The sequence below is a fragment of the Ursus arctos genome, unplaced genomic scaffold, assembly GCF_023065955.2.
Source record: "Ursus arctos isolate Adak ecotype North America unplaced genomic scaffold, UrsArc2.0 scaffold_5, whole genome shotgun sequence".
In the NCBI taxonomy this organism is placed as follows: Eukaryota; Metazoa; Chordata; class Mammalia; order Carnivora; family Ursidae; genus Ursus; species Ursus arctos.
The window spans coordinates 26,295,491-26,308,138 of NW_026623067.1; the positions used below are offsets into that span (position 1 = coordinate 26,295,491).

Here is a 12,648-nt window from a genome sequence, read left to right on the forward strand (position 1 = left end):
CCACTAGATTGTGAGGTGGCCTTCTAGGTTATAGTTAAGGGCGAGGCTCTCCAGTCAACTGCAACTGCCTGGGTTCAAATGCCATCCTGTCCCTCCCGGGAAGCCTTAAGGAAATCCGTCTATTAAATGGGTGAATTTTCAAAAGGAAACAATACAGTTCCCACACCACAGAGCGGCCGCGTAGACGGCTAACCCAAGGAAAGACCAGTGCAGGACACAGTAAATTCCAGCAAACATTAGCCTGAAAGTGAAAACTTTTTAAAGCGATTAATGGACATTCTACTAAAATTAGCTGTCAGTTACATTCCAGGGGATCCTTTTTTAAAGCATTAAGTCCTTTGTACTTAAATTTGCACAAACTTAGATTTTGATGCATTGGATTTTAGTGAAGCAAGACAATTAGCAGCTTGTGAAGATTCCTTCACACATTAATGTCACTTGTGACTCCAAGTCAGGGTTTCTGGCTTTTCTGTGGGCTCGGTGGCTTCAAGACACGCACGCATACGTCAAATTTGACAGCGAAGAGGTGTTGGGCTACCCCGTTTTCCCTTCCAGAGAAAAATAAAGGCTGGCATTTGGCACCGGCACGCAGCGGGTTTTGAACCTCGGACATCAGAGCTCATTACGTAACTCTACAGCGGCCGGGCCTCCAGGCCGTTTTCCGAGCCCTCTCGGCCGGGCGGGGATAAGGTTACAACGTCCGCGGTCGTCCTGGCCGCTAGGAGCTTTGCGTGTGGCTGTTATGGCCGTTTATGTTTGAATTTCCCTGAACCTCTGGGTGTGGGCGGCGGCGCGGATCCGCCCCGGAAAACCTCGGGGCTCCTTCCCGCCACCCGCAGGCCCGGCCCCTCCGGGGGTCCTCGCGGGGTGGCAGGAAGGCCCGGCCGACGCTGGGCCCTGGGCCGCCGGGTGAGCAGTTCCCGGCGCCCCACTCCACCGCCCTCAGTCCTTCCCCAGCCACGCCCAGCCCCGCGCGCCAGGCCGACGGTTGCCCGAGGCCCCGATTTTGAATTTACAGGCCCGGCCCCCGAGCCCCGGAGCGCGCCGCCGGCCCTCTATTGGCCGGCGACGGTCACGTGGAGGTGCCGGAGCGCGCCGGCCATGTTGGAGAGTGCGGCGCCACTGCCCGCGCCACCTCCGCCCCCCACCGCCCTGCTCCCTCCCCCTCACCCCCCCCCCCCCACCCCGCCGCTCCGCGCCGCCTGAGAGGAAACAAAGTGCTGCGGGCGGGAGACTCGGCGGCGGCGGCGCGCGGACCCTGCTCGGCCCTCCCGGTCACCCTCGCCCCGAATCTTCCCGACTGTGTGTGTGAGTGTGTGTGCGTATTTTCTTACAAAGGGCATTTTACGATCGATTGACTGGCAGTCTTCCCCCTTTGCCCTTTGTGCTGTAACCCGGCTCCCGCCAACCCAGGTGCTTCTCCCTTCCCACGCCGGCTTCTCCGCGGGCGCGGGTCGTCGGTTTGTGCCTTCGGTCCCCGCTTCGCCCTCTGCACCCCCTCCGTGTCCCGTGCTGCCCGCGGCCTCTCCGCTCTGCTCCTCCCGCCAGTCGCCCCGCCGCCCGCCATGGCGACCGCGACCCCCGTGCCGCCGCGGTCGGGCAGCCGCGCCAGCGCCCCCGCTACGCCGCTGAGCCCCACGCGGCTGTCGCGGCTGCAGGAGAAGGAGGAGCTGCGCGAGCTCAACGACCGGCTGGCCGTGTACATCGACAAGGTGCGCAGCCTGGAGACGGAGAACAGCGCGCTGCAGCTGCAGGTGACGGAGCGTGAGGAGGTGCGCGGCCGCGAGCTCACCGGCCTCAAGGCGCTGTACGAGACAGAGCTGGCCGACGCGCGACGCGCACTCGACGACACGGCTCGCGAGCGCGCCAAACTGCAGATCGAGCTGGGCAAGTTCAAAGCCGAGCACGACCAGCTGGTCCTCAAGTGAGTGCCCGCCTGGCGGCCGCGTTTGCTCACAAAAAGGGCGGGGGGCGCAGCCCGGGGGCGGGAGAGCTGGGCCAGCTGCCCACGCTCTTCGGAAGGAGAATCGAGTGTTTCTTAGCGGGGACAGGGGTCGCCGAGGGGGCTCGAATTGTAGAGACGGTGCGACCGGGGTGCACATTTCCGTCTCCCAGCTACCGAACAGGACCGGGCGAAGCGCGCACCTGAGGCCGCCAACGAGGAGCGGCCGGCTTCGGGCCTCGCACCCTGAGATGTAGAAGGGTTCTCCGGCGGGGACGCCCGGCGGGCCCCAGGTGCGGGGTGGTGGCGTCTGGGCGCGCGCTCGAATGCGCGCTCCGGTTTCCGGCCCGGCCGGAGACAAAGCGGCTGTTGGGTTTGCGGTGCAGGGATAGCCGGCCGGGGAAGATGGGTTGCCCGCCTCAAGAATGAATGAGCTCTGCGCGGGCGGAGAGAGGAAGGGGAGGGACCTGCCTACGGCGTCCCGGTCTCCCGGGGGTGGGTCCCGCTTTGGCGCGCTCAATCTGGGCCCTGTGACATTTTGCAATCCTTCTACGCCTGTCTGAGGCGGGGAGGGAGGGGCGGGGTCTGAACTGCGCGCCTCTGCCCGCCCGGGGCAAGTTGAGTGTTTAAGCTCTTTAGCTTTTCGGAGGAAGGGAGACCTTTCTCTCTGAGAAGTCAGGCGCGGGTCCCCTTGGGTGCTTTTGTGGGCCCGACGACGAAAGCTGGGTTTTTGCCTGTCATGGCCACCGTTCTCTGATCCGCGGATTGCCTACCCCCCAACAGCAGTCTCCTCCCCGAGCTTGTGCACCCCTTTAATGTAGTCAGTTGGTCTTTCTGGTACTGGAGACACCTTTCCCCCCTGCGTCTGTCATTGTAATTCACGACAGGCCAGGGCAGGTGAAAGGATTGCTGTTTAAGTACGAAGTGTTATGGAGAGGTTGAATTTGTAATTATTACACGTAAGGGGGGGTCTGTGTTTTCAGTCCGGGGCATAAGGATAAGCTTGGCAAGGCTTTGCTGAGCCTACCTCGACTTTCTGATGAGCAAAATGGCATAATTGTAATCAGTACGCAACTAGTGTTGATGTCTTGCTTTAGATATTTCGTAAATTTGCTTCCAAAACTCATGGTCTCCATCCTCCATTGTCCGTTGAAATTGCTGGAGATGCTTGACTCTTGACTTTGACTCTGTTTGCCCAGGAATGTCTTTCTGTCTGTATCTGTGCGAACGCCCTTGTCTCAGTCTCTCTGATTTTGTATGTGTGCATCCTCACTTCCCCTCCTTATTAATTGAGAAAGGGTTCATAAAAAGTAAGTGCACTTGATAAAAAAAATAATTGTAGACTGGCTTATAGTGAAAGATGGGTGACATTCTACTGTTTCCAGGAGGCAATTGTGTTTAGCTCTTTTTGTTTTTATTTGGGTGTTTAGTTTCGTAACTCAGTAATCTTATTTTTCTATTTCTTGTATTTACCAACCTTTGGAGTCATCTTTTGAAATGGGTGGTTTCACTCACACCACTCTCCGTTTTTTTTTTTTTTTTGTACTGTCCAATTTTTGTAATTTGTTACTGAATTTCTTCAAGTCCTGGATGCCATTGCTTGTAATGACTTGCCATTACTGTATGTACCACGAAAAAAAAAGCATTAGAACCAGCTGTGTAAGATCCATCCTGTTGGACCCATTTCTGTTTCAGAGATGTTAAAATGTGACAGATTAAGTATCTCTTATGTGCTAGCCACTGTTCTATACGCAGAGACTACAGAGATTTTTAAATGCATTTAAATAAATAAATTACTGACCTTATGTTGCTGAGTACAGCTGGGCGATACCCAGCAAATGGATAAAGGTCCTATTTCATCAAATCTGAAGCATTTTGGTGCTGATGCTTTTATAATCTTTCCAAAAGTTAACTAATGAAGGTTTTTCATGCCATAACAAGACTGCCACCTGGCTGGCTATAGTTATAAAATGGTATGTATGGAGCGGGAGGGGGAAATGGAGGAAGGGAGTAAAAACCTACACACAATTATAAGATAAATACTAGGTATGTAATGTATAACACGATGTCTATAAGTCATCTTGGCATTCAATATATAGGAAAATTAAGAGGCTAAATTCTAATATTTCTCATCACAAGCAGATCCCCCCCCCTTTTTTATATCTATTTGAGAAGATGGAGGTTAGTCGAACCTATTGGGTTAATCATTTCACGCTATATGTAAATCAGCCCATCATGCTGTATGCCTTAAACTTACACCCAGTGATGTGTGTCTATTTGTCAGTTAAAGTGGAAAAAATGGTATGTATGGATTGTAAGATGCATGCTAGTTTCAGCAAGATTAAAAAGTGAAGAATATGTGTATTAGAATCAATAAAATAATGTTTGTGGTATAATATTAGGTAATAGCAGATGCTAGAGGAATAAAAATAAAGCATGGTGGGGCACCTGGGTGGTGCAGTCGGTTAACCGTTTGACTCTTGATTTTGGCTCAGATGATCTGGTAGTGAGATCTAGCCCTGCTCTTTGCAGAGTCTGTTTGGGACTCTCTCCCCCTCTCCCTCTGCTCTTCGCCTTCACATGTGCATGTGATCTCTCTAAAATAAATAAATCTTTAAAAAAAAAAGTAAAGGAAGGTGAAGGGATGGTGTGGTTAAGGAAGGCCTGCTTAGGGATTGGAAATTGAAAATATCCTCTGAGATATCCTCTAATATGCTGCGATTAAAAATACATTTTAAAAATCTGTATATATATTCCTTTTGTCAGCATCAGATGCATTTTCTTTTCTAACATGCCATCAGTTGCTCAAAATATGTCACATTTTACTTCGTTTGAGGTTTTAACCCTCATATTTAAAAGAAATTTTTTTACAAGATTTTATATATGTATTTGAGAGAGAGCTCATACATGAGGGGGGAGGGAAGAGGGGACAGAGGGACAAGCAGACTCCCCACTGAGTGTGGAGCTTGGAATCAGGAACTGAGCCAAAGTCAGAGGATTAACTGAGCCACTCTGGTGTCCCAACCCGGATTTTTTTGGTACAGTTTTGTCCCTAAATGGCCTCTCATTTTTCTTGTTGACTAAAAAAAGATATGTAATTGTAATATTTTTTACATAACTATCTTTTTTTCCTCTGAAGCTTTCTGCTCTCAAGACATGCTGTGCGGATGACATCCTAGGAATCGACCTGGTTTAGACCCAGTTTCCCCCTAGATGACATATTTTCCTTTCCTTGGTGTCTTCCCTCATTTTGTTGGAGAACACCCTTAAGCAAGTTAGAAAAGTTGGCAGGATGTAAACTTTCTGAGTCCTGTGTGTCTGAAAATAAATTTGTCTCATGCTTGATAGATAGTTGGGTTAGGTATGGAATACTGGTTCAACATTTTTTCCTCAGAATTTGGGAATTATCATATTGCTCCATTGTCTTCTAGTGTCCAATGTTGTAATCTCTGTCTGATGGCAGTCACAGTCATTTTCTTTTGGTAATTGCTTTTGCTTTTCCTCTGTGTAAGCTTTGAAATTTTCTTTTATCCTGATTTTCTGAAATTGCATGGAGATGAGCCTAGGAATGCGTATTTCCATTATGCACCCTTACTGTTACAAGTGGTTTCTTTCCATTTAAAGCCGTGATCTTTATTTAGCTCTGGGAAATTTACTTTATTTCGTACCTTTCTGTGCTCTGTTTTCTTTGTTCTCTGGTGGGGATGTTGAACGCTTCTCTCTCATAATTTTTTTTTTTTCCCATTTTCAGAAATTACTCTGACTCTTCTCTAGCTCAGTAGTGACATTGTTAAGGCTGAAGTCATACTTTTAATTCCAAGAAACCTTTTTGTACAGGTATACTCTTTAATTCACTTTGTTTCTGTTTCTAAGGATGCATTATTTTCTTTATTTTGTCTGAGGAAAATGCTTAGGATTTTCTTTTTAAAATTCTTATCTGTTCACTGGATTATCTCTTTTTCCTTTGGTTTAGTTTTTTTCTTGCAAGTGATTTTTGTCATGTGCATGATCCTTGGTTGCCAACGTTTATAAATGAATGGTTGAGCATTACTGCTTTAGTTGCTCAGGTGGCTCCTTCCCTGCCTTTTCTAATGCAAGAACAAATTAGGACCTCTGTATATGAATGGGCTGTGCTCTTGGCTAACTTGTTGGGAAGCCTGCAGTTAGGGTAAGATATGCTGAGGAGGATCAGGTGTAAAGCTGTTCCATGAGTTAATGGCCCCATTTTGAGTTTCCCTCACTTTCCCCTGTAGTCCTTCTATGCATATTTTGTAATATGTACTTTTATATACTATTCATCCTCTAGAAATTTGTTGGAATGTCTGCTGATGATCCGTTCCCAGTTCACTTCGATGCTACAGGTTTATTTTTTGTGGCATACTTAATTTCCTTTTTTTAGGGTATAGTGGGGCGGCTAATGCCTATATGTAGAAATCTTGGAACTCATTTAATTTTAACCAATAATTGAAGTATATTTCATTAGATGAAAAGGAAGAAATTTTTCATCTGTTTGGGTCCATTTAGCTCTTTGAGAATTATTTTCTGTTTTTAATCTTTTTTTTTTTTTTTTAAAGATTTTATTTATTTGACAGACAGCCAGCGAGAGAGGGAACACAAGCAGGGGGAGTGGGAGAGGAAGAAGCAGGCTCCCAGCGGAGCAGGGAGCCCGATGCGGGGCTCGATCCCAGGACCCTGGGATCATGCCCTGGGCCGATCACGCTTAACGACTGAGCCACCCAGGCGCCCCTATTTCTGTTTTTATTTTTTTATTTAGAATCTTTGTAATTAGTATATCATGTAGGTGGATGAAGACAATTATAGATTCCAGGAGTGCCTAGGTGGCTCATTCGGTCAGTGTCTGCTTTCAGCTCAGGTCATGATCCCAGAGTCCTGGGATTGAGCCCCACCTTGGGGCTCTCTGCTCAGCAGGGAGTCTGCTTGTCCCTCTCTCTGTGGCCTCCCCCCCCATGCTCTCTCTCTTGCTCTTTCTCTCTCAAATAATCTTAAAAGAAATTATAGATTGTAAAATTACTTGGTCCCTTTTTGGTTCCTTAGCACACATCGTACCTCAACGACAAAAGAATTCATGGAAACGCTTGGTCCTGCTGGAGAGAATTTGACGATAGATTCCATATACTTGGTCTCTCACAGAAAAACATCTCAGATCTAAGATATAGCTACTCTGATTCATTCCAAACCTACTTATATCGATTGAAAACTTTTTTGGGGAAGAATTTCTAAGAATGATGATGAGTGCCATCAGTCAGAACTTTAAACAAAAAGGGAAGATTGACATTTCAGAATTTCAGTATTAACTAATTATACAGGGAAGCTAGGTATAAGAGAATTAAGTTTGTTGGTCAGTTGTTCAGTAACTAATTTTGTAGATGCATATTTTTTTTCAGTGATATGGGTCCACAGTTTTTTATGTAAAATCCTTAAGACCAGGTGTATTCTGGAAGTAAAAACACTTTCCATTTTAAGAAGGTAATGTGCATGTACTATAGGATACCCCCAGTGGTGGTGGGGGTAGCACTCCATTGTGAAACAGATACTTCTGCAAGGAAAGATATTAATAGTTACAGTTAGTGGAGAAAGATGACTAAAAATAGTCTCATGTCCATTTAGGTCAGGTTTTGTCACCAAATGAATTAATAAAAATTCTAGGTTTTAGAAACTCTGGAAGTACGTATAGGAGAATATGGATTTGTGTTTTTATTTTTTTAAAGATTATTTATTTATATATTTTAGAGGGAGAGCGCATGAGTAGGAGTGGTGGGAGGGGCAGCGTGGGAGGGAGGGAGAGAGCTTGATCCGGTGACCCTGAGATCATGACCTCAGCCAAAACCAAAAGCTGGACACACAACTGACTGAGCCACCCAGATGCGCTTGGATTTGTGTTTTTAAAATGACTGCTTTTTATTAAGTTCACTGGATTCATCAGGTTCCAGAAGGCATCTTTTATTCCTCATTTGTTGTGAAAAGGTACAAAATTAACTCTAAAGTTTTTCTTTTTGAGTTATGAATTAATTAATAAAGTGGTGATGGGGGCTCGCTGGTATATAACATATATAATGGATGCTGTAGGATTGTTTACGATGCTGATGCTGAGCCAATTTTACTGTCCCTTCATTTAAAAAAACTTCTTTTTTTTTTTTTTTTTTTTTAAAGATTTTATTTATTTATTCGACAGAGATAGAGACAGCCAGCGAGAGAGGCAACACAAGCAGGGGGAGTGGGAGAGGAAGAAGCAGGCTCATAGTGGAAGAGCCTGATGTGGGGCTCGATCCCATAATGCCGGGATCACGCCCTGAGCCGAAGGCAGACGCTTAACCGCTGTGCCACCCAGGCGCCCCAAGCTTGATGGATAAGGAAATGGTTTAGAGGACCTACTCACGGTTAGTGCTGAATGAGTGGTGTTTGTTGGACTTCTAGGTGGAGATGTTAGCTGGCAACCTAGAGTACTTTCCTGGAGCTCTGAGAAGAGACTTTGAATGCAGGTATAGTTTTAGGAGCGTGGGTGATATTTGCGAATAAAGACAAGAGAAGTGGGGCAAAAGCATGGAAAACATCTACATAGGAGGACTAGGTAGGGAAGAGAAAACCTGCAGTGGAGGTGGTAAGTATTAGAGAAGTAGAGCAAGGGTTGAGTCATGGGGCAAGGAGATGTATGAAGGAATGCTAGTGTAGTTTTGGTATGATAAGGCCTAAAAGTATCTATTAACTTCGGTGGCTGGGAGATTATTGTTGGTTGTGAGGAGTGCCTAATGCTAGTAAAGGGCAGTGGGATCAAAGGAAGTGGGATAATTAAGGCGTGGGAAGAAAAATTGTGAGGTCACTTGTACAAGAATGTTGGCTCTGAAGAGGAGACATTTTTTTTTTTTTATGATTTTTTATTATGTTAGTCACCATACAGTACATCCCCGCTTTCCGATGTAAAGTTCGATGATTCATTAGTTGCGTGTAACACCCAGTGCACCATGCAATACGTGCCCTCCTTACTACCCATCACCAGTCTATCCCATTCCCCCACCCCCTCCCCTCTGAGGCCCTCAGTTTGTTTCTCAGAGTCCATAGTCTCTCATGTTTCACTCCCCCTTCTGATTACCCCCCCTTTCTTTATCCCTTTCTTCCCCTACCGATCATCCTAGTTCTTATGTTCCATAGATGAGAGAAATCATATGATAGTTGTCTTTCTCTGCTTGACTTATTTCACTTAGCATTATCTCCTCCAGTGCCGTCCATGTTGCAGCAAATGTTGAGAACTCGTTCTTTCTGATAGCTGAGTAATATTCCATTGTATATATGGACCACAACTTCTTAATCCAGTCATCTGTTGAAGGGAATCTCGGCTCCTTCCACGATTTAGCTATTGTGGACAATGCTGCTATGAACATTGGGGTGCATATGGCCCTTCTTGAAAAGGAGACATTCTTGAAGGTTTATTTAAAGTAGATTCTCAGTTGAACTTTATATCATAAAACATTGGATAGGGGACCAGAGCCCTTATTCCTCTGATGATGCACTTCACCTCCTTTGCTTAAAACACTTTAGTAGCTTCTAGGATAAAGACTAAAACCCTCAGTATTACATAATTTCAGGGTAACCATGTAAGTTAGTATCCAAACAGGGATACTTGTATGTGTGAAAGAGGAAGCTATAAATTATGCTGGGACACCTGGCATGAATGGAAATTGTCCTGGGTAGACTGGGACATAGTGGTCTTCCTATCTCAAAGTTCTTCCCTGCATGAGCTGGCTCCTTTCTGATTCCAGCTTCATCTCTCACTGTACTCGGCCTTTCTCTTTCCCCTCACTGTGAAGTCCTTTTTCAACTCTATTTACCATGCTTCCTCTTAATTGCAACGTCGCAAAAGCACTTTCCTTTGTCTGGACTTCTCTCATCCTTGGGTTAACTTTTCATCTCTCAGATGTCCACTCTATCCATTTTTTAGGGAAGTCTTCCCTGACTACCAGATGTTTTTAGATGAGCCTTGTAAAACAAACCAACCAACCTAGGACTACCCAGCAGTGTATGTTTGTACATAATTTAAGGACTTTTAACAGTTCTCCCAAGGCTTCTAATGAAAAAAAGGTTACCTTCATATATTTTCACTGCTCGTTTGGTATTTATCTCTATCTAAATGACATTATTGACTTTGTGCTATAGAAGATGGGGAATTAAGTTCTTCATTCTATTATCCATAATGTATTTTCTTCCCGTTATCTTCCTAGTACATTAGTTTTAGTTTAGATTGGTTTAGGTCAGTTTTTGGTTTTTAAAGTATTAATTCAGTGTGTTGCTACAAATGCTTCTTTAACACCAATTAGCTCAAATGTGGCTTTTAAATACAGAAATGATATTGTAATTGCAGGTGGTATTGATTTATATGTGACTTTTTCTAGTAAAGGGGAACCTGAATATTAAGAGTAGAGTTCAGAGTTAAAGAAAGCCTTCAGTTCCACTTTCAACTCTATTTTGTTATTTTATTTTTATTATTTTTTTATTTTAAAGATTTTTTATTTATTCATTTGAGAGAGCTTGCAAGTGAGAGCACGAGCGGGGGAGAGGGGGTGGGGGCAAAGGGAGAGGGAGAAGCAGGCTCGCCGCTGAGCAGGGAGCCTGATGTGGGACTGGATCCCAGGACCTGTGCTGAGGACAGACACTTAATGGACTGAGCCACTCAGGCACTCCTTACTATTTTTTATTTTTTAATTGAAGTATACTTGACACACAATGTTATATTAGTTTCAGGTGTACGACATAGTGATTTCACAGTTCTGTACTTAATGCTGTGTTCACTACAAGTGTAGCTACCATCTGTTACTGTGTAGCTCTGTTTCAATACCATAGTACAACTCTGTTATAATATCAGTGGCTGTGTTCCCTAAACTGTACCTTTCATCTCTCTGACTCATTCATTCTGTGCCTGGAAGCCTGTATCCCCTTTCCCCTCAGCCATTTTTTCCATCCCCCCCATGCCCCACCCCTGTGGCAACCTACACTTTGTTCTCTATATTTATGGGTCTTTCTGCTTTTCAACTTTATTTTAAGAAAATTAAAAGTGAATGCCTGCTCCCGGGGTTCCCTCCCCCAGAGAGGTGCATTCCCTTTGCTCTTACAGGTGGTAGTACGTTCAGAGCTCTAGTTCTGTCTCTATTGTCTCAGTTTCTGCAAGCCAGCATGACTGCTCTTGTGCATTTATAAGCAGCTCTTGGGGTAGCTGTAGCCACACTAAACTTCTTGCCAGGGTTGTCCAAGTCCTCTCCTGAGGTACTAATTACTTATTTATGTTATTGCTGGTGCTCTTGCTACAAAACTGCATAGGTTTTGAGAGGGTTGTTCCAATTTGATTTTTCCATTTGATCTGTTCCTCTAGTGTCTGCAGAATGTAAGAGTTTTCAGGAACACATCTGTTATGTTACGGCAGCAATGCCTATATGTACTATGAACGTCATCTCCAACAGAACTCAATAGAGTATTGTCCTTAGTTTTTCTACCCTGTACCACCTCTTGATTACCTATGAAAATAGCATTTTTTCCCCCATTAGTTCCATCTAATTATATAGAAAGACTTGATACTGTTGAAACATCAAGTCTTTTGGAATCATGAGGATTTTTTAAGAATTAGTTTTATGTTATTGAAGAAATAGCATTCAGAGCCTTGTGCTCTTCTCTAGGCTACTTGTGTTGCCTGAGCATTGATAGTTTGGGTATAGAATTCTAAGTTGTAAAGGTTATTTCCTAAGGATTTTGAAAGCATGCTTTATAGTTTTCTAGCTTTTATTGTTGCTAAGAAGTACTAATGAGTGAAAAGTTAAAAAGCTTGTAGCATCTTTCTTTTGGTCCAATTCTAAAATTTCTTTTTTTTTTTTAAAGATTTATTTATTAGGGCGCCTGAGGGGCTCAGCTGGTTAAGCGTCTGCTTTAGGCTTAGGTCATGATCTCAGGGTTCTGGGATCAAGCCCTCTGTCAGGCTCCCTCCTCAGTGAGGAGTCTGCGTGCTCTCCCTCTGCCCCTCCCCCTGCTCGTGCTCTTGCTCGCTCTCTATTTATCTGTTAGAGAGGGGGAAGGGGCAGAGGGAGAGGGAGAGAGAATCTCAAGCAGACTCCGCTCCCAGTGTGGAGCCGGATGCAGGGCTCAGCCTCAGGACTCCCGAGATCGTGACCTGCAGAAACCAAGAACTGGACGCCTGACTTCACCACCCAGGTGTCCCCAGTTCTGAAATTTCTTAAGGATGTTTCTTGATGTGGATCTCTTTTTCTTCCATTTTGCTGGTCACATGGTGGTAGTTTTCAGTCTGGAAGTTCATGTCCTTCAGTCCTTGGCAACTTTAAAAAGTTATTTTATTCATGATTTTCTCCTCTTTTATTACTTTCTGAGATTCTTGTTATTCAGATGTTGGACTTCTTAAATTGATTTTTTTAGCGTCCTGATTTCAAAAATTTTTTCTCTCCTGGATGTTCTCAATTTTATCTTCCAGTTTTTGCTGTCCCGTTAAAAATTTTTCATAGCTTCTTTGTACTCTCTTGATGTTTCTTTATACTGTCTTGATCTTATTTAAATTTCATAGATGCAGTACTTCCTCTTACCTTTTCAGAAGTCTTTATTTCCTTCCCAGTCCCTTTGTGCTCCAAGTTAATTTCTTTTTCTGTTTGTTTAGGTCTTTGCATGTGTCAGTGCAGGAAATGGGAACCACCAGATAT

At 44.8% G+C, this 12,648-nt stretch overlaps 1 protein-coding gene across 1 annotated transcript in view; it reads left to right on the top strand.

The window, feature by feature from the left end:
* The first annotated feature begins 1,092 nt into the window (after positions 1 to 1,092).
* LMNB1 (lamin B1) overlaps positions 1,093 to 12,648 on the top strand; it is a 47,237-nt gene continuing 35,681 nt past the window's right edge. The window contains exon 1 of the mRNA XM_026507866.4: positions 1,093 to 1,924. Within this exon, the coding sequence (XP_026363651.2) occupies positions 1,566 to 1,924 (359 nt within the window). The 5' untranslated portion in view covers positions 1,093 to 1,565. The remainder of the gene's footprint in view (positions 1,925 to 12,648) is intronic.